At 51.0% G+C, this 21,390-nt stretch overlaps 7 protein-coding genes across 7 annotated transcripts; 3 read left to right on the forward strand and 4 right to left on the reverse strand.

The window, feature by feature from the left end:
• Window positions 1-1,292: 1,292 nt before the first annotated feature.
• Z519_02887 (uncharacterized protein) lies at window positions 1,293-2,968 on the reverse strand (the record flags this gene model as incomplete). Its single annotated transcript, XM_016760642.1, has 2 exons — window positions 1,293-1,495; window positions 1,561-2,968. 2 exons carry the CDS (start codon window positions 2,966-2,968, stop codon window positions 1,293-1,295), a joined length of 1,611 nt encoding a protein of 536 aa, XP_016622492.1.
• Window positions 2,969-3,863: 895 nt separating this feature from the next.
• On the reverse strand, window positions 3,864-4,502 carry Z519_02888 (uncharacterized protein; the record flags this gene model as incomplete). The annotated part of the gene is made up of 1 exon (XM_016760643.1): window positions 3,864-4,502. One exon carries the CDS (start codon window positions 4,500-4,502, stop codon window positions 3,864-3,866), a length of 639 nt encoding a protein of 212 aa, XP_016622493.1.
• A 2,293-nt stretch (window positions 4,503-6,795) lies between these two features.
• Z519_02889 (uncharacterized protein) lies at window positions 6,796-12,729 on the forward strand (the record flags this gene model as incomplete). The annotated part of the gene is made up of 2 exons (XM_016760644.1): window positions 6,796-7,247; window positions 7,305-12,729. The coding sequence occupies 2 exons, from the start codon at window positions 6,796-6,798 to the stop codon at window positions 12,727-12,729; spliced, it is 5,877 nt and encodes a 1,958-aa protein (XP_016622494.1).
• An 849-nt stretch (window positions 12,730-13,578) lies between these two features.
• Z519_02890 (uncharacterized protein) lies at window positions 13,579-16,238 on the forward strand (the record flags this gene model as incomplete). Its single annotated transcript, XM_016760645.1, has 2 exons — window positions 13,579-15,820; window positions 15,889-16,238. The coding sequence occupies 2 exons, from the start codon at window positions 13,579-13,581 to the stop codon at window positions 16,236-16,238; spliced, it is 2,592 nt and encodes an 863-aa protein (XP_016622495.1).
• A 155-nt stretch (window positions 16,239-16,393) lies between these two features.
• On the reverse strand, window positions 16,394-17,389 carry Z519_02891 (uncharacterized protein; the record flags this gene model as incomplete). Its single annotated transcript, XM_016760646.1, has 1 exon — window positions 16,394-17,389. One exon carries the CDS (start codon window positions 17,387-17,389, stop codon window positions 16,394-16,396), a length of 996 nt encoding a protein of 331 aa, XP_016622496.1.
• Window positions 17,390-18,345: 956 nt separating this feature from the next.
• Z519_02892 (ubiquitin-60S ribosomal protein L40) lies at window positions 18,346-18,877 on the forward strand (the record flags this gene model as incomplete). The annotated part of the gene is made up of 2 exons (XM_016760647.1): window positions 18,346-18,552; window positions 18,680-18,877. The coding sequence occupies 2 exons, from the start codon at window positions 18,346-18,348 to the stop codon at window positions 18,875-18,877; spliced, it is 405 nt and encodes a 134-aa protein (XP_016622497.1).
• A 528-nt stretch (window positions 18,878-19,405) lies between these two features.
• On the reverse strand, window positions 19,406-20,410 carry Z519_02893 (uncharacterized protein; the record flags this gene model as incomplete). The annotated part of the gene is made up of 3 exons (XM_016760648.1): window positions 19,406-20,172; window positions 20,241-20,295; window positions 20,366-20,410. 3 exons carry the CDS (start codon window positions 20,408-20,410, stop codon window positions 19,406-19,408), a joined length of 867 nt encoding a protein of 288 aa, XP_016622498.1.
• Window positions 20,411-21,390: the final 980 nt, after the last annotated feature.

Here is a 21,390-nt window from a genome sequence, read left to right on the forward strand (position 1 = left end):
AAACCCGACTCGACCTAAAAACCCGACTCGACCTAAAAACCCGACTCGACCTAAAATCCGCCGGGCTAACCTGACCTATGTTAGAGACTAGTGATAAGCATTTTGTCTAAGTATGAACGGAGAGGGAGGTGTGTAGAGGAAAATAGGGGTAAGGGCCGTAGACCCATTAGTTTCTTTTACCACTACCGAGCCTAGAATAGTGCCTACGAAACTTTTAGATACACCGGTTTTCTAGATGTCGAGCCCCTTATACACGAATCCGCGTCCAGGCCACGAGAACTTGTCTACTTCATTCCCCCCTATTTCGTATCACATCCCGGGGATTCATCCCACTTAGTCCTTATAACCAGCGACCTGGGTAAATTCTTTCCTTCTGCATCTCTCTCAATCTCGACGTCAAAACGGGAATCTGAGATTGTTTCTAAGCTTCCGCAATCTAAAATAGCAGTCTGAAATCCAAGAATTGCTTTCTGGAAGCGTATCCAAAACAGAGCAATTATCCAGAAAGAGATCGGCGTCCAGGAGATCAGCAAAGCCGTTTCAATGAATTTTGGTCAAGCCAATTGAAAATATCACAATTAATGCCTGGCGACCGCCCATCTACACTGCAGGATATGTCCGATTTGGTACCGGTGCTCGCCCACTTTTCATCCTTAATATCGCCTATATATCGCAACAGCGGGCATTTGGTGAACAAGCTCACCGTTGGCGATAGGTAAGGCTTAGTTGTCATTGGAAGGAATCAAAGTATCAACCCCCTAGCTAGCGTTTCCCTCTCAACTTGATACCTCTTTCTCAGGCCTCCGAGTTCTTTCCCGAGCAGCAGCATGAACTCATTTCCCGAACCAAAGCAGATTATTTCCATCAACCCCATAGGAATCTTGCGCTTAAACTTCTCAACAGCGTCATCCAATATCTTGTCTCTGATCGTTGTGCAGTCCTTGATCCTCCGCAAGACCTTCGCTAGAGCGGAAAGAACAGCGCTAAAATGATCGGTGCCGACTTCAGCAGTGTGGTCGTTGCTCAGAGCGGGTTTGATGAAGGCGACGTCGTTGGCATTCGTCTGCCCAAGGTCAGGCCATGATTGATTTGGATTGACACACACGCCGCGTTAGATATCCCAGAACTTCCAAAACTGACTTCGTTTCTTTGAACGGACGGTTCCCAATCAATAAAATGGAGACGTTGCAGGGACAAAATGTCCCTCGTCTAACGCCTTGCTATCATGAAGGTGGGCAACAACAGCCTCCTAGCCTGACGGCCAGAGCCCATAAAGAATTCTCGGATTACCATCACTGGTCAAGTTTCTGGGCAGCAAATTCTGAATCGACCATATGATCCACCACCTCACCCTTCGCAATCTTCTTATTCCTGCCTGTAGAAGTCTTCCACGCCGCTCTCCTGGAGAAGAAATACTCATCGATCTGCTCGAGCGTGAGTCTAGCGGTCTCGGGGACGAAAGCAAAGGTGAGCACCAGCATCGCAAAAGTCACGGCTGTCACACATCTGTCGTCAGCAAGAGGAGCTCGCATCTGGTATGATTATCAACATCTTACCTACCTGCGTAGAAATATCCGACGTTTAAACCCATGTTTCCATAATCAACACTAAGCATGTACGGTCCATAAAAGCTGGCGGCGAATCCAAAGATCTGATACACCAATGTCGTCGATGCCTGTCCGTACGTTCTCAGGCGAATATTATGTTGCTCAGGTGCCGCGATCCAGACGCTAGTTCCGATGAACAGGCCAAACAGGTAGGCCCAGAGAAAGAGGAACACCAAAAGTACGACTTTTGCAGCGTTGGATCCCTGGCCCAACGCGGAGCCCACAATGGCGATGATCAACATGCAGATGGTCATCGTGCTGTAGCCCCAAAGCATTGAAAAGCGACGGCCGCCGTAATCAATAACAATCGGGCCCAGGATGGATCCGGCCATTGTGCAAGCGGCGACGATAAAATTATTCAAAAATGGGTTCTTTATCCCAGCCTTTGCTAGGAAAATCGCACCGTAGGGTCCCACGAACTTGGATCCGGTGATCGCCAACCCGACCATGATCAGTCCGCTTATCGTGGTGCGACGGAAATTGGTGCCACGGTAGATCTCCGTCCAGTTAGTGGTTGTGCCGTAGAGTTTCTCCAAGTCGATGTGGCGCTGGACGTCCTGGACCTGGAGGAGAACGTCTGGGTGATCGGGGCTTTTAGCGTAGAACCAGGCAAAGGATTTCTTTGCGGCTTCTTCACGGCCTTTGGTAAGAAGCCAGCGGGGGGACTCTGGGAAGAGCAAGACGGCCGTCCCTAGGATGAGTGAGAGGGGAATCTGACATATGATAGGGATCTGCCACGCCAGATTTCTGTGCGTGAATGTAGAAGATCCCCAGCAAACTGCCGCCGCCGCCGCGTTGCCCGAGCCCAAACCGATGTTATATAGTGCCAGAAGCATCCCGCGCTTACTGGCAATCGTACACTCTGCTCCATAGACCGGGCCAGCTGCAATAATATGCCCTAGCCCGACGCCGCCAATGCATTTGCAAACCAAGTAAGCGGTGAAGTTTCCTGAAGTACCGAGCATACCACCAGCACCGATCGCGGCAAGCAAGGCGCCGACTTGTATGGTGCCCCGACGACCGAGGTAATTTCCAACGATGCCGCTGCAGGCTCCGCCAAGGGCCACGAAGAGTAGTGTCAAGGAAACAAGGCCTTGTTGAAGTGCCGTTTGCGAGCAGACAACCGCCGTCTTACCAGTCTCAGGGTCAGTCACAGGACCACACTGGCCGAATGACTTTCTGTACGGCTGCATCTGGAGGACTGTGCCGCCAAAACCAAGATCAAAGTTGAAAATCCAGCCGGCCAAAGAGATGAACAGCGAAAAGAACACCATTTTCTTGGTCGCTCGTTGAGCAGACGGTGGTCCGGTGGGGAGACTAACTTCCGGCGCATACTCTTTCGTTTCGGTGGCCGAAGCCATATCTGCTTTGAACTCTGCCATTGACGGTGAAGTAGGACTTTCATACACTGTCTTCGATGTTACTGCAAGAGGACAGTTCAGAAACAGAGCCTGGGACTCACAAGCCTTTGATGTGGATCTTCCCCCTTCAATTGCAACATTTCGCGTCCTTTAATATCGAAAAGATGGGAGATCAAGGTGCCCCATATCTTACCCCGCGCATTTGCTCCTATTTACACCCGACAACTCGACCCAGATAGCTAAGCGACTGACAAGATATGTATTAGTAGAACTTGGCACGCTTGGTGGCAGGTTTCTCAGTTGTGGGGATGGGACATTTTGATATTGCGGGGCCTAGTTCGCGGGACACTGTCGGCTAACCGGGTTGCTGTTGTCTCTTGACAGCAGATATCTAGATAGGTGCGTGGGGAGGCAGCCATTTGAGCATGATTTTGGACATTCTGAGCTTATGTATCGCCAATTGTCTGCAGGACGAAGTAAGGATGGTGAAAAGCGGAATTTCCGGCCCCACATTTAAACTCGGCGCAAGGCTGGCAGACAGGGGGCCGACCCGCCCTTTGTTCCGACGGTGAGTGGCCGCTCGTCCCTCTCCTCGGTAGGGCATGCCACATTCTGCTTAAGACTCTGTGAGAGAAATAAAACACCTTTATTCCAGCTTTCAATCATGGCGATGTTTGCTTAAAGTTGCGGCAAGTACTAAGATCTCAATTGCAAGAAGAAGCCGGATACATATCGGATCGCCAGCACCCATAAAAGAAGACGAACTGGGCTTTATCCATGTACATGTGATGGCTTAGCTCACATTGGTGGGAGTCAACAGTCCCTTGACTGATATAAACGCATTGTGCTGGATAAGCCATGTTCTGACTCTTGCAAGAGCATCAAAAATAAATCCTTACAGAATCTTCCATGCGTCCTGGATCTCTCGCGAGGTCGCGACGTGTGCGGATGTACCCAAAACATGTGAAACCAGCATACCATGCAAGCCAGAAACCGGATCAAAACAAGCGTCTTCCATCACAGTCACGATATAGCCACGATCCGTGGCGGCCCGGGCGGTGCTAAGGACACAGCCAGAAGTGCTAAGGCCGCCGATAATCAGCGACTTGATTCCCTTTTCTTCTAACATGCCCGACAGTCCATGCGATTCAAGCGCGGAGATGGAACCCGGTGTTCTCAGGACAGTGAGCTCTAGGCTAGGGTGGTTTCTGACCGCGAGTTTCTCCGATTCATGGCCTAGCCAGGGCATCTCAACAAATTTTGCTTCATACATCTTCCATTTGGCGGCAGTCCTCGAATGACGAGGAGGCTTTGCGCTGGGCGAAGCGTCAATGAGGCAGTGGAAGACGGTCATTCCTTTGTCGAGTGCCCAGTCGCGCATTTTCGATGCAATACTCACGACACTGGTCGCCACCGCGTCTCCAATCCTCGCGAGGGTCATGTTTTGATAGTCCATGAGCAACAAAGCCGTTTCATGAGGTGAGATCGATAGTGGCGAGGCTGGATCTCGGGGAGAGAAAACTGCGTTTGCCATGGTTCGGACGACAGAGATGACGGGATGGCAACAGAGACCGAAATATTCTGCGCAAGTCCACGCTTTCGGCTCAGGAAATAGCATTAAGTGCTGGAATAACTCAAGACTTTAAGAGGTATTGAATGTGCTTGGGAGTGCGGAGATAACAGTTAAAGCCGAGATGCATATGCAAAAGTCTTGCTGAGGTATCGAGATCATCACGCCCGAAGCTGTTATCCGCTCATGTCGGAAATTGGAGCCCGCTCGGGACTATCGGACAACGTTGCAGAAAGTCTGTAGTGGTCTGCGGACGATGAGGACCGAAAACTGCCGCAACCAGCAATGCTTCATTACTTGGATTAATGCCGACCATCTTCTCCTTGGATCCAGAAGCTTTGCCTAGACATCATTGTAAGCTAAAAAGGTTCAGTAAACTCTCCCTGTCGTTTCCATGTTGCGCAGTCCGATTGGCGGTTTCTGGGGTCAAATTAGGCTCCTCATTCGTCAGATTCTGGTTTATCACGAATACGATCCTGCTAAGGCGCATTTCGGTTTTCGAATCAGTTATCTGGAACCTTGGCCGGGAACAAAGGCAGTAATCAGGGGAAGGTAGGTTGCAAAACCCGTCTTTCAGTGAGATTGGACCTCATCCGGCGGTGAAACCTAAACTAGATGAGCAGGCAGAGGCAGTCAAAATAACCCAAGAAGATCGGACGGGATTACACAGAGCTAGAGATGTCGTAGTCGCCGTTCCAGCCTCCAGAACTGTTTGAATTGATGCGATACGGAAAGAACAAGATACGGATTCCTAGGTGCGTTTAACGGTTGTGCCAAAGAATCAGGAAACGAGAGCCAGAAGTATGAATGGAGATCAGAAGTGCGGCTATTCCGCTGACATCGCCTCGACCTTCAGGCGGCTGATGCACCTGCTGTGGAACAATTGCCTTTCTGCATTCTGAATGCTTGATTCTGAGAGACACACACAGGGATGCAGCTCAAAGATTTGCTTAGCCATGAAACAAAAGCTTTCACGCTTTGACTGCAGCCACAGGAGACGTCAAAGGGACCGGGGTAGAGAATTTCAAGAGAGGTCTGGGTCAACTGCCGTCTGCCTTGTCAAAACCCCCCTATTGTTCCTTCATCTGGAACGGAAGAGATACTCGCCACAAGTAGTGCAGGAGCCGACAACTTCGAGCTGGATGGACCGCCAACTCCAAGGCGTCTCTTGACTGGCCATAACACATGCAAGCGCAGTGTGTGCGATCAGCTTCTGATCTGGGTAAAGTTCAGAAGTTCCCGAGCGTCTTGGTTGACAGACGGGCAATGAAAAGCCTCCTGAGATCAGTGGAATTTAACTTCAAGTCATGCAATCTGCCTTCTCGATGTCGATGCCAGGCTAGTCAATCTCATTTTGAAAGCACGCTTCAACCAGAGAATGAAACCAGATCTGCAGGAGGAATAAATTTCGGATACTGGTCTGATATTGGTGGACACAGAGTAGCCGGAAAGATTACTAGGATGGCTGCGCTCGATTGACAGGTCTCAGAATAATGTGTAATCAATCGATCCAGCGTATGCGTCGTTTTTGGGTGTCAGCCTAACCTCATTGTCAAGAGCACTACCATGTCGTTCTCGAGACAAGGCCGCAGCCTGACCGTGTCAACGAGACTAGAAAGTGGACCTTGAACAGAGGGAGGTAATGGCTGGGAAATAAATGGAGGCAACCGAGATGGAGATTCGTTCAGGACATTAGAAATAGGAAGAATGGAAACAGCTTGACGGGGCGTCGAGGCGTTGGGGCGTCGGGGCGTGATGCATGTGAGAGAGTGCCAAGCCTTTCCTTCGCTTGGGGCTGCGCCTTGTTGCTGCCTCGTGCCTTGCGGAGATTTTGGGAGAGAGACGTTCGTCCTCAGTGTCGCGTGCAATTGAGCAAACTTCTCATAACTAGCAACAGAATTATCCTATTTCTGAGTTTCATTACCGCGGCCCTCCGGAGACGCGGCATTGGTCTTCTGGTTTCGCTCTTCTGCTGCACTGTTGCTCTTCTTCGCAGATTCAACAGCACTTATTTGCAGGCAATAGACGTGACGTACGACGTCGCAAGGCTGCACCGCAGCTTGCTAAGCGCTTTTCGCCTCATACAACCACGTCGTCTGCCCACCTTCGTGCGACCATTGTCTCGAAAAGAGAGAGTGGCCCGAGTCCTGCTGCCTGCTTCGGTTCGCCCGCCGGTATGATACAGGACGATTGATAACTCCTCACTCCCTTGACTCGGATGATCTCCACGGTTGCACAGCCCAAGAAATAAATGGTCATGGACACCCCAAAGCATCATTTGGAAGAGCTAGTCAACGGCAGCAGCCATGTCAAGCACGGCTCTGAGATTTCAAGAGCGACCTCTCCCGCCGGAACCATCGCCATGCAGGATGGCCATACGAATGGTGTTGGGAATCAGAGCCAGCGCAACAGACCGCGAACATACCCTTACTTTTCGACCCTGCCTTACCCGGTTGAAGATGAGGCCAAGAGACAGGAGAACCTGGCAGAGATACTCAAACATCTCTATATTGCGATTCAGGCTAGCGATTTCTCTCCAGGCGCGGTGCACTGGACCAGGGAACTGCGCAGTTGGCTCTCCCTCAAGTTCGATCCCACCAAGGAACAGCGTGTCAAGCTCGTCAAACTCTACTATGAACTGTCTCTAGCCCCTGGGATTGATCCTGGCGTGGGCGAACGCTTCGCTAGCATGTTCATGTTACTCACCAAGTTTGTGGTTTCCCACTTCGCGGCTCCAGAGGCCCTTCTTGACTAACATTTCTGCAGGCGGAAACACTACTTGCGACCCTTGCTTGACCTTACCCTTGACTGGCGACCGCTCTTTCGAGAAATCAAAGTATTCGTGCTACCAAGCGAATCCGGTTTGATGCAGACTACGAACCTCAAGAGGAATATCAAGACACTCATTAAGATCAGTTCATTCGCTCAATTATACTTTGACCCAGAGGATATCCCTGCTATGCTGGAAGAAATTCTCCCTCATTTCACAATGTCCTCAACAGAGGGCGCATTTGTGGTGATAGGGCTGCTCAATATGCTGCTGCCAACGGGACCTCCACCGCCGAACCGTTCGGATTTGAATCCCCAACATTTCCTTCCAACATTTTTCCACCTCTGGTCCTTGGTCAACCGTTCCCGAACGGTTGATGTCGCCCTTGTCGATCTCATCTCTCGGTTGGCTCGGGATTCACTGCCTAGTAACCAAGTTGAATTTTCCGAATTCGGGATTTTCACCGCCGAGCAGTCAACTCTGATTACAACTGCAGTTCTGAGGCTGTTGGAGATCCCTGTAGGGCAATCCACTTCACCCTACAGTGCTATGGTGGATATAACAGCCGGCATGGGGTTTTTACTGGATCGCGACTCACGCAAGCATCCCGTTTCGCATCACATTGCCCGCTGGTTCGTCATGTCGATGTCACCGGCTTGTTTAGAAAAGAAAACTTCGGTTCTTTCTCTGCTTGAAACTCTGATCCAGGCGGTTGAGACCTTCTTCCACCCGTCAAACTCTGGCTCCTGGACTCGAACCTTGGCTCAGCTTGTGTTCTACCTGGCGGACTTCTTCGTCATGCGGTGGAACAGGGAACGCAATGGTGAAATGGAAGTCCCGGAAGAGCGGAAGCTCAATGAAGCGCTGCGAAAGCGATTTGTCCTGTGTTTACGAGACGTCATTTTCATGGGCATTTATGCGAAGAGCGGGACTGCCATGAGCTATTCATTATCAACACTCCAGGCGCTAGCCTTTTTGGAGCCAGATTTAATCCTTCCCGGCGCTCTCCAACGTATTTACCCCTCAATGCAGGGGCTTGTCGAGGTGCACCGCACAATCTCATCGATACGGTCATTGCAAATATTGGCGAGAACAATGATCAGAACGAAAGGGTACCGTTGTCACATCACGGCGCTCCTTGGCCTTGCTCTGCCTGGCATCGATGCCAATGATCTCGACAAGACCCTGTGCACGTTGTCATTCTTCGCAAACGTCTGCTACAATATCCCATTTGAGGATCTTTCCAAGGGCAGAGACGACGTCCAAGGTAACATGCTGGCTATGGAGTGGATCACAGGAGAGATGGAGCGCATGGAGCAGGAAGGCGCTCGCGTTGAACTGAACTATGCGACTTTGAATGAAAAAGACGAAGAGATGATACTTGCCTCGTCCACCGCCGGCTTCGGGGAGTTTGTCACATCCTTTTTGGGCAGAGTCTTCACTCTCCTTGAAAATTTGCCGGATGCAGCGCGCGTCAGGAGCGGATCTCCAGAAGAAAATATCGTCAACACGCTTCCGGCGGCTTTTATGCCCTTGTTAGCATCTCTATCACCAGAATTATACGACCTGGCATTGAACAAGATTGTTGACTTTGTTGCCAACCACGTCATTCATCAATCAAGAGATGCCATGGCCTTCATTTGTAACTGCTTATGCAAGGTCGACCCCGAGAAGGCTTTGGCGAAATTCGTTCCCGTCTTGATCAGCGCCATCCGAACGGAAATCGATGAGAATGGTGCTGGCTCAACCAGAAACGCCGCTTCCGATGTCTTGCCTCGAGATAGAGGGCTGGTCTGGAATATCAGCATGCTCAGTATGTGCGTGGTTCATGTGGGCTCCGCAGTCCTGAAATACAAGCAAGAACTCTTTGATATCGCGGTGTACATGCAACAGAAATGCAAAGGCATGCCGACTGTACACGTCTCCAACTACGTGCATCACTTGCTGCTCAACCTCACCGTCACCTACACGGCCGACTATGCCTTGTACGAACCGGAGAAGGTTAAGAACGGGATAACTGCGGATCTCTGGGGTGTGGCAGAGCCGCCAGCAACCATCAAACCAAAATGGCATGTCCCTTGCAAAGAAGAGATTGACTTTGCTGTGGAATTGTTCCAGAACCAAGCCGAAAGCGCAGTGCAACATCTGCAACGTCTTATTGACGGTTCATCTAGCATCAAGCGCGACGGCAGCGGCAAGGAATGGTCGGATGAAGTTTCAAGGAACCTTGTTCTACTGCGTCTGCTGCTCGCTGGAGTATCGGTTCTCTTTGATTCGAAAGGAGTCAATGAAGGTCTGACCACGACTGCCGCAGGTGTCGACGCCGACACCGATACCCCGATGTCTCAGGCGAACGGCCATGCCCCAGAAGAAGCCAATGACGTTGAGACTGATGCTTCTCTTGATGGCACGGACGAGACATCGATCAAGCCCTCATTCCAGTATCCTGCAGGCGAGTTGCTAAAGCCTGATGATGCCAACTACAAGCTTCTTCATCAACTCAGACAGAAGATCGGCCACGTCTTACATGACGTGCACGTCTTTCTGACTCGAGAAGGCGAGGACGATGTGTCGTCTTTTGCTCCACTATACACTGCTTATCGATCATGGTTCGTTGATGTCGGTATTGAGCGCTCGGCTCACGTCCTCGACCGAGTTACTCGACTCCTACACGCTGATGAGCAGCCGTACAAAGTGAGCGGAGTACGAAAAGATTATCCTCGCTCCATACTCGTTCGACGAGCCAATGTTTACCACACCCAGAGACTCCGACATAATGCCGCACCTAGACCACGGTCAGAGCTGGACGAACAGCTTCTCCTAGACCTTGCGGAGTCAGCCGTCTCCTTGTACACTGAAGTCCGTCGTAACGCGCAGAGTGCAGGGGAATCGGCTTTGAAGGTGATTTTCGGAGCTCGACTTTTCGTCATCCCTCCGCTCTTGGCGGCCTTCCAGAAAGCAGTAGAAAAGAACGATTTCCCTCGAATCAAAGGCGGACTGTTTGCCTTGTTGTTTGGCAGTCTAGCAAAAACAGTGGGCAGGCATTGGAAATACACGCCTGCTGTCATCAGAACATTCATCGAGGCTAGTACCGCGGACAAACCATCCATTCAGAAGCTTTGCAGCGGTGGCTTATTCCAAGTCATGGATTATGGCCGACCAGGCGATCGAATGGCAATCATCGATCGCACAGTTGTTGATCCATTTGTTCCGGAGGAAGATGTCGATGACAAGATTGCAAAGAAGAAAGCCTTCATCTTGAGTAAGCGTGCCAACATCGAGCGCAAGAAGGCGGAGCTGGCTGAAGAGCTCATTGAACTGACTCGCGTCTCGCATTGGAAGAAAGCTACTCGTGTGGCAACCCTTGTCATGTCACTAGGCATGCGTTTCGACACAATTGCTTCAGACAGCATGATTGATTTGATAACTCTTGGCACGATAGATCCTCACCCTGGCTTGCGGGGATTGTATTCCCAAGGGTTGGTGGCACTTTTCACCATGACTGACGTGCGAGCTGTTTGCAACCACGACTATGCGAATTACATCCAGGCAATCCAGACGTTTCCCGCGAAAGTCAAAGTTGAGACCAAAGCCGGAGAAGAGGGGTGGACGGAAAACTTTTTGAAGGCTTTCTCTCAACCTGAAGCCGATGTTTACATTGACCATGATTATCCTGGCTGGCTCGTGTGGTCAAAAGACATGCCCGGCTACAAGGCCAACGTCCAGAACGACATCATCTATGATGAACTCGAATGGAAAAAACGAACCGTCATCGGCAAACACTTGGACCGAGAGTGGTTTGTCACGTTTTTCAAGTATCTAAAGCAGGAACCTCGAGACCAATCCGCAGACAAGTTCCGCATGGCTAGCGCGGCGATGCTGACTTATGCTTTCGAATTGATCATCAGAGATGGTCTAGCCATGGCAACATTTGAAGATATTAAAGAAGAAACACTAGCCGTTTTTGAGGACGGCAGCGATAAGCATCAGCATCGTGCCACAGCCGAGATACTGGGTGGTTTGGTCACGTCAGTCATGGACAACTCTATCGAGCGGAGGACCATGGTATGGGAGTTCGCGTTCCCTATTATTCAGCGAGTCTTCTCAGACGGCCTAACTCCAGAGAATTCCGGCTACTGGACAACTTTTCTCCATATGATTCTTCAGGCACGGGATCCTCGACGAGCCTGGCCGCTAGTGGAGTGGCTGACAAGCTTCCGTCTTGACATGGGATCCAACGCTGCTTTCAAAGAAAGCTCTAAAATCCATCTCCTCTATCAAGTGATTCTGGACGCAGGGTGGCACTTTCAGCTTGAAAAGCCCATCATGGAGGACTTCATAAATCACATCGACCATCCATACAAGGGAGTCAGAGAGGCTATGGCTCAGACGCTTGCTGCTATTATCCGCACTCGATACCATGAATCGTATAAGGATGTCAAAGAACTCCTCGAAGTCCAGAGAAAGGCAGGTCCCATTGGAACGCACCCCTATCTACCAACCAAGCAATTTGACGAAACAATGCGCGAGATTTTCGAGCGATTAGAAAGGTGGCGGCATGAACGAACGCCAGGTCAACAGACGCCCTCGGCGTATACGTCTGGGAGTAAAACAGTTTTGTTGTGGCTTGACTCCATGCTCTCTTCATACGAATGCACCCAGTTATTGAAGTATTTCCCCAACCTGTTCACAGAACAATTCCTGCATATGATGGATGTCAAGGAGGATCCTGAGTTACAATCTTTGGCATATCATGTATTCCGCCACCTGCCAAACATCCCACATCGTATAGGAGAGGATCAAGCGTTGATCGAGTCATTGATCCGTATTGGGAAAACATCTCCGTCATGGCATCAACGTCTCCGTGTGATGATCAATATGCAGATCATCTTCTTCAGACGATTGTTCTTGTTGTCGGAGGAGAGTAAGCAGAAGCTGTTCAACTGCGTGGCTGATATGCTCGAAGATACACAGCACGAAGTCCGTGCGGGTGCTGCCACGACCTTGTCCGGGATGATTCGATGCTCACCTCTCGAGCTGAGAGAGAGGATGATTATTCAGCTACGGGATCGGTTCACCCAAATGCTTATTGACAATCCGCTGCCGAAGAAACCAAAGGGACAACTAGCAGGGCTATCATCAGCGCGAACTTCAGGGACCAACACACCCACTCCTGAGGCACAGCGGTTAGTCATCGTTCGTCATGCGGCGGTGCTTGGCCTGGGCGCTTTGATCCAAGCATTCCCTTATTCGAGCCCACCGCCGTCTTGGATGCCAGATGTGTTGGTCACGTTGAGCAGCAAAGCAGCGAATGATCCAGCAACTGTGGGCAACAGCGTCAAGAGCATTATTAGCGACTTCAAGAAGACGAGGCAGGATACTTGGCATATTGATGTCAAGGTATGTATTTTAATAACTTGACCATGCGGTAGAGCAAGCTGACTAGTGGCAGGCATTCAAACCGGAACAAATCGAAGATCTGTCCGGGGTGTTATGGAAGAGCTATTTTGCTTAGCTTTGTACTCACTAGGTGCATCAGGCAAGCAAAAGAACTCCATAATTCGAGCATAGCGTTGGCGTTTTTTTGGGAGCATTGACCAGTCATTATCACGTTGTCTTCTGTTTTTGCTGGAAGTTCGGCTTCTGGTGGACTCTCGGTGTCTTCATCCAGTATGTAATTACGCTTCAGGGATAACGACTGAGTTCTCCGGAGAAAAGGGTCCATTGTGGCCCAAAACCTTGCTCTCGGTTTGAGATAGGAACTGGTTGGACAGGTTGAGAAATGAGTGAAAGAATGAGTCTTTTTAAAAGAAGTGGCTGAGATATAGAAGGGAAATTGTATTTTGGGGGGTGAGGATCAATGAGAAAAGGGCGAAGAAGAGCTTTATGGATAGAATCATCGGACAAAGAAGGGTCCTTGATGTCTATGAAATGCAATTCATGACAGTTGTCCCCCTTGTGCTGTTAGGTTGGTCAAGTTTTAGGACGACAATAGAGGATGCTGTCAGCCTTGTCGGCAGCGGACCTCTCAACTGCTCAACCGTATTTCAGGAAGAACCTTTAAGCGGCTTGGCGTGTCAAGGCAGAGGCGAAGCTGCGATGCTATCGTTGAGGTGACACCTCCCCCAGGTACCAGACTTCGACATCTTTCCTACGAAGCTCTCAAGCCGACGCAGCGAGCCATCCCAATTCCCTGGTGTCTCTCGTATCTCGAATTCCCTCATCCAGTGGCCTGGGCGGCCTTGTCCTCTCCCTCAACACCCGCCCAGCATGGCCCATAAAGACACCCTCTTCCGCTCGGCGAGCATGTCCTTGACCCAGCTCTACATCTCTAATGAGATCGGCCGCGAAGTCGTCTCTGCCCTAGGTGAAGTTGGCGTTGTCCAATTCCGCGACCTCAACGCCGAGACCACTGCCTTCCAACGCACGTTCACCAAGGAGATCCGCCGGCTAGACAACGTCGAACGCCAGTTCCGTTATTTTAAGGCCCAAATGGACAAATCTCAGATCGAGATGAGGAGTCATTGGGACTTCGACGAGAATATGCTTGCAGTCCCACAAGCCAGCGAGATTGATGCGCTTGTGGAACGCGCGGAGGGTCTGGAACAGCGCATCAGCAGTTTGAATGAAAGCTACGAAACACTGAAGAAACGCGAGGTCGAGTTGACGGAGTGGCGATGGGTTCTCAAGGAGGCCGGCGGTTTCTTCGACAGGGCTCATGGACAGACTGAAGATATCCGAGCAAGCCTGGATGAGGATGATGCTCCTTTGCTGCGAAACACGGAGGCTGAAGAAGGCAGAGCAAACGGCGATGCCGGTCAGCAACAGCAGAGCTTTGCTGTCATGAACATCGGGTTTGTCTCCGGAGTTATACCTCGTGAGCGACTACCCGCATTCGAACGCATCTTGTGGAGGACCCTCCGTGGCAACCTGTACATGAACCAATCTGAAATCCCAGAGCCCATCATCAACCCTGAGAACAATGAGGAGATCCAGAAGAATGTCTTTGTCATCTTCGCCCACGGAAAGGAAATCATTGCAAAGATCAGAAAGATCTCCGAATCTCTAGGGGCAGATCTTTACACCGTCGATGAGAACAGTGATGTTCGAAGGGATCAGATTCACGAAGTCAACACTCGTCTCAGTGACCTTGCGAGTGTCCTCCGAAACACCAAGAACACCCTCGATGCGGAGCTCAGTGCCATTGCTCGATCTCTCGCTGCTTGGATGATTGTCATTAAGAAAGAGAAGGCTGTCTATAATGCTTTGAACATGTGCTCTTACGATCATGCCAGAAAGACATTGATTGCGGAAGCTTGGTGTCCCACCAACACTCTACCGCAGATTCGACGTACCTTACAAGATGTCAACGACCGGGCTGGATTGTCTGTGCCTACCATTGTGAATCAGATTAGGACGAACAAGACTCCACCCACTTACAACAAGACCAACAAGTTCACGGAAGGATTTCAAACCATCATCAATGCCTATGGTACCGCCAAATATCAGGAAGTCAACCCTGGCCTCTACACCATCGTTACGTTCCCGTTCCTGTTCGCCGTGATGTTCGGTGACTTTGGACACGGATGTTTGATGGCTATGGCCGCAACAGCGATGATCTACTGGGAAAAGCCATTGGCGCGGTCCAAGCAGGATGAACTCTTCGCAATGGCATTTTACGGTCGCTACATCATGTTGATGATGGGTATCTTCTCCATGTACACCGGCCTCATTTACAACGATGTCTTCTCAAAAGCATTTACTCCTTTCCCCTCCGCGTGGGAGTTCCCTGAAGAGGGCCGTCCAGAAGTTACAGGTCATCTCAAGGGTAGCTATCGGTATCCATTTGGTCTGGATTGGGCATGGCACGGCTCCGAGAATGACTTGCTCTTCAGCAACAGTTTGAAAATGAAGCTGTCAATTCTCATGGGTTGGGCCCACATGACTTATGCTCTATGCTTCTCCTACGTCAATGCCAGACATTTCAAATCTCCCATCGACATTTGGGGCAACTTTGTGCCTGGAATGATATTCTTCCAGGCCATCTTCGGATACCTCTCTTTCTGCATCATCTACAAATGGTCTATCGACTGGTCAGCCGAAGGTCGCAACCCACCGTCCTTGCTCAACATGTTAATCCAGATGTTCCTGTCACCCGGGAATGTAGAAGAGAGCGAGCAGCTTTACTCAGGTCAAGCAGGCGTCCAGGTATTTCTGCTCTTGATTGCCGTCATCAACGTGCCTATTCTTCTACTCTTGAAGCCTCTGTATCTGCGCTGGCAACATCAGAAGACCGCTGCCCAAGGATACCGCGGGATCGGCGATACCAGTCGCGTCACGCATGCTACGGATCTAGATGACGACGACCATGAGAATCGCAACACCAACGAACGGCGCATGAATGGGCGGCCAAGTGAGGATGATGACGAAGGCGCGATGATCACTGAGAATATTGGAGACGAGGAGGAAGAGGAATTCGAGTTTTCGGAGGTCATGATTCATCAGACTATTCGTGAGTAATTTCCCCTCTCCCTATCCTTCCGCCGTTATTGCAGCAGGCCCTGACGTGATGGCGATCAGATACGATCGAGTTTTGCCTCAACTGCGTCTCCCATACGGCTTCGTACCTCCGCCTGTGGGCCCTCTCTCTTGCTCATCAACAACTCTCCATTGTGCTGTGGAACATGACACTGGGAAATGCATTTGGCGTCTCCTCCGGCCCGGTACAGGTTATCATGCTAGTTGTCACCTTTTACTTCTGGTTTGTGTTAACTATTGCTGTCTTGTGTGTCATGGAAGGGACGAGTGCGATGTTGCACAGTCTCAGGTTGCACTGGGTGGAGGCAATGAGTAAGCATTTCATTGGGGAGGGTGTTACATTTGAGCCTTTCAGTTTCAAATTGTTGTTAGAGGAGGAACCAGTGGATTGAGCTGGTAGACGGAAGGAGGAATCTTAAGAAAGGTTGCCGGAAGCGAGCATACGCTGCAGATCACATATAACATAATGTTTCCTTCGATGCACGCCTCCAACATGTGTCATTCCTCCAATGTCCCCTTCTCTATGTTCTTGGGCCTTCAGTTTGCCTTACTTTGGCTTGACACTGTCCCAGACCTTTTCCACCACTTCTCGGACTCCATCCCCCAACCCACCTTTCCCTAAAAACTCGCAGGTGTCCGTCAACTGCTTCTGATTGCTCACACCGATGATCACTCCATCGCCATGCGCCCCGTCCAGTATGCTATCCCAAAACGCCCATCTAATCGCAACCTCATGACCACTCAACCCTCTCCGCCGTGCAGCATCCCTGACCTCCTGCACCGCACTCCGCATCTCCGTGCCTCCATACAGAGCCCGGATTCGCTGGCCCGCCGGCGTATCAGCACCAACTCGTGACCCGCTGGGGGAAAACACTCCAGCGGCAGCGGGACTGTACGCGTAGAACGCGATCCCTTGCTCGTGGCAGAACTTGATGAGCTGTTCGTTCACGCGGTTGAGGGCGTTGTGTTCGCCCTGGTACACCGCCGGCCGCCTCCACCCGTATTGATTACAGAGGCGTAGAATCTCCCAGACTTCGTCGAGGGTGTAGTTGCAGACGCCCCATTGCTTTGCCTGGCCATTCGCCACGGCGCTTGAGAGCGCGGCGACGGGTTCAGAGAGCGGAACAGTCTTGTCTGGGTAGTGTAGGTATATCGTGTTCACCGAGGACACGTGCAGGGCGGAAAGGGAAGCTGAGATGCTCTCCTGGATATTCTCGGGCTTGTGACACCCCGGCGCAGAGAGGACTTTGGTGTCGACGTGTATCTCTGGAGATCGTTGGATCATGATGTCGGTCTCGGCCTTATGTTCACGCCGCAGCAAGTCCAGTGCTTCGCCCAGAAGCTCTTCACTTGTCCCCGGCGCTTGGGGCGGGTAGCGACGGGCAGTGTCAATTGTGTCATGTCCGTACGAGCCGAATATGCTTAGAAGAACGGCTGCTTCTTCCGCGGAGGTGGTTCTGCAGAACGGGTCGCTGGGGGAGCCAAAGTTGGAACACCCCAGGATTAGTTTGGGCGGTCGTTTCAGCGTTGTCTGAGACGCCATTTCCACTGTCTTTGATGGATGAGACGGCACTCTATACAAACTACAGAAGCGGTAATAATAGAGATCAATTGCTGGAATCTAGCTCTCGTCGACGTGAACCTCGGCCCCGTCTTAGGCTAAACAAAACACCTGACTGTTTGGACGGTTTGAATGAAAGAATATGAGAGCTTTTGTATTCCTGTTGACTTTCCTATATATGCGGGAAACTTCTGACGCACTGACGCTCAATGGAAGAGAAGACCCTGGACGCCTGACCTGAGATTGCACAACCGGAATGGAGGCCCATTCTTATGCTCATGCATAACACAGAGGCTTTGTGGCATAAATGCTCCGTATGTTGCAGAGGATAAAGAGCCTATCCGATAATTTGCCAATACTCATCCTGTCACGGACGAACGTCGGGCAATGCCCAGTGGCTGTTGCGACGTCCAAGTTCGAAGGAGTACTCTGGTTGCCGCCGCTGGGGAGATGGTCGATGAACTTTGCTTGAGATTGTTCCGGAGACCCTCCATGCATTTGGGTGCTTACTTCGCGCACCATGTCTTCTACAATATCATTTGAAAAAACAACCAGCCACAGGAAAAGCAAGGTCAATCCGTTTTCGTGACGAGGCTGAAAGATCTCATGCGCTTCACCTTCCATTTCGGTAAGCCCAGTCTTGGCGCCGAATGTGCGTCCACAAAGAAAGGTTGTCTCGCCACCCCTCTGTTTTCGATATCACTGCTTGCAACATATTCAATCAACATTGCCAGTGACCAGAAGATCTTGACAAGAGTAAGTTTGCGATCCGTATATCCGAACAAGAATTCATCCGTTTTCTTCTCGCTGACTCCCGTTTCCAGTGCAGATGTAAGTCGCCTGAAAAACCGCCAGCCCGAACGAACTTTTTCGAAATATTCGGCCACTTGCGGGATTTTGCAAGAGCTGTGTGTAGGAAAAGAGTTGAGCAAGTGCTAATGAGCCTTTTTTGGGTGGGAAATAGCTTCGTCAAGACCCTCACGGGCAAGACCATCACCCTCGAGGTCGAGTCGTCCGACACGATCGACAATGTCAAGTCCAAGATCCAGGACAAGGAAGGCATCCCGCCTGACCAGCAGCGCTTGATCTTCGCCGGCAAGCAGCTTGAAGACGGCCGTACTCTGAGCGACTACAACATCCAGAAGGTACGCTACAGAGCATTCCCTTCCCCCCTTCTGCCTGTTCAAGGAGGGCATCAAACATCCTCTCTCCCCTGCTTTCGAGGTGATTTAGGCTGTGCCAGCCCTTGCTGACACGCGCGGTCTCTATTAGGAATCCACCCTGCACCTCGTCCTCCGTCTCCGAGGCGGCATCATCGAACCCTCCCTCAAGGCTCTCGCCTCCAAATACAACTGCGAGAAGATGATCTGCCGAAAGTGCTACGCCCGTCTGCCCCCGCGAGCTACAAACTGCCGCAAGAAGAAGTGCGGCCACTCCAACCAGCTCCGACCCAAGAAGAAGATCAAGTAGTGGTTTGCGCCGCTGGGTAATTGTGTTTTTTTGCGTTGGGGGTTGGCCCGGTCTCGCGTGGAGGTGGACTCCATGTCGATTGCGGAAGTGTGACAGGGTGCAGCAGATGCGGGTGCAACGACGAAGAAGAAAAGAAGCTGTCGTTGTGGCCTTTTAAAATGATGCGTCGCAGAAAATCCAAAGGCAGCTTCCTGAGCACGAAATGGATGCCGCGAGCTGGACAGGCTAGATCGTCAATACAGCTGTTTTCCAATGCACGTTATGTCTCATTCGCAGAGTTAGCCTCGTAAACGTCAGTACGTCTACCAGGCTACGTTATGATGAGTCCAAAGAAATTCGGGCGGTGAACTAACGCTGATTGGACAGGTTATCGTCATTGACTGAGCCCAAGCAAGCATAGAAGGAACTCTGGCCGTTTCCTGTGTCCTCGTAGTGTTGATACATTATACCATTATAATCCATGTGCCCATTAACATGCCCCTCCAGGTTATCGATAGCCGCGCTCAACGCCAAGGGCCAGAGAACCCGTTAAAACAACATCTTGCTGTCATCATCCTTGGCTGGACTCTTGTGACTGAAGAACAAGATCTTAATGGCGATTGCAAGCCCGGCATGCAGCAACACCACGGCCAATAGCAAGATCTGACTGATCTTTTTCTCCGTCGCACTAATTACCGGATATAAATTCTTAACCAAGAAGAACACACTGACGGCGTAACCTAGCCCGACAAGGGCGTAGTTGAGTCCATTGAGTGGTGACCATGAGACCAACGCCACGGCAATCCAGAATAGATTGCTGTACCCATAAAGCGCCCAGCATTCCACCAGTTCGAGAGACTGTGCGCCAAACCAGCGCAGCGCGCCCCAGAGCCCCAGGGGAATGAACAGTGTGTATCCGTAGATCAGGCCCGCGGCGCCGCTGAGCAATTTAAAGTCATACTCGAAGTGTTTTTTTCCCTCGGTCGCCAGCTTGTGGCTTATTGTCCCCGTGAGGAACAGAATTACCACGACGGTGGTCGCGATCCAGAATGGGCCGTAGAGGTCAGGGTTTCCGTCCATGATGTCGAGAAATGGAGGCGTGTTGGGGATGAAAGGGAGGATGGCGGAGCGACATCGGTGCAGCACGGTGGAGGTGTCGACGTCGAAGAATTGAGCGTAGAAGGATAGAGACCAGAGCATGTGTTTCTGCGGCAAGGAGGAGGGGTCATTGCCGGGCAGGTTGGCTTGATTGGCGGAGCCAGCGAGAAAGGGAGTGTCGGGCTGGATTTTGCGGTTCGAGGAACCCGATTCGAAGTCTGAGAGCGCGCAATTAGTTTCAAGTCGACATGACGATCCGGGGCGTGATGTTAGGGGAGTGACGCACTTGATGAGTGGAATTCGAGATCGTCGTCTTGAAGGTCAGTGTGGCCTAAGTCACCCTGGGTGGTCGTTAGTTTTTCAATCCGTGGCAGCCATGCAGCGAGCGGGTATGGGAAGGGAGAGTCATACTTCTGTGTCGACGTCGACGACAACATCATAACCTCTATTCGCCATGTTGAGTGGCGGATATTGACGGGAGCTTGAGAACGGTGCTGGTGCTGAAATAGGATGAAGCGCAAACACGTTGCCTGGATGAGTGATTTGGGGCAGAGGGGACAATGGGAAAATATTTGTAATTACCGTCCAAAGCAGGGTTAGGTAGCCTTGTGTATTAAGTCATTACAAAATTGTCAATCGACACCCCAACCGGGCATGGCTGGTACCAGCCTTGCAGCCTTGCCACTATTTGTACTGGGCGAGTGGGTACTCGGTTCCGAATAGCTACTGGGGACACCTGTGCTCCTTATTCGTCTTGCATGTACTCTATACTTCTACTAGAGCATGTCACATCATCATGAAGGATAGATACCAATGAGGATTCCCCTGACAGTGTCTGATTCTCCATCCACGAACTTTCCAGCTTTCAACCAAGATTCCAGCATGCCAAATCGTAGACTCGGACATCGTCTTGTGCTGGATTTCTCGCTTCAAGGACTCGTTGTGTTCCACAAGGACGTGGGGAAGAGAACATTTGCAAGACTGGGATCTCCTTCGGCCATGTTATCGAACTATCTATCGTCGGGAGCATTCTTTGCTTGCGCAAGAGCTCGCCGGCTATGCCTTCCTGCGTGCCTTCGCCAGAATCCCCAAGGGTGTCGGAGGCGATGTGGACATTCACATTCAATAGTTTTGCCCAAGTAAACTTGACATATCCGAACGTGCCTTCCTCCCCCTGATACGTCCTCCACGTCATGCCTACCTGCTTAGATAGCAGAGGCGGTAAGCAAGGCAGACGCCTCCCATCTAGTAGTTCTTCTTCCCTTCCCTTCATGCTTTCAGGATGGTCTTCTTCGCTATGATCTGTCTCCCAGAGACAGCACTCATTTGCCGCCTCGCTCCCAACCAAGTTGCGCGTCACAGCAGCTTCAGTCTGCCATGGTTTGTTTATTGTTCTGAGAAGATTCCTTCATTGCCTTCAAACGAGATCCTCTATC

This window comes from Cladophialophora bantiana (genome assembly GCF_000835475.1).
Source record: "Cladophialophora bantiana CBS 173.52 unplaced genomic scaffold supercont1.4, whole genome shotgun sequence".
NCBI lineage: Eukaryota > Fungi > Ascomycota > Eurotiomycetes > Chaetothyriales > Herpotrichiellaceae > Cladophialophora > Cladophialophora bantiana.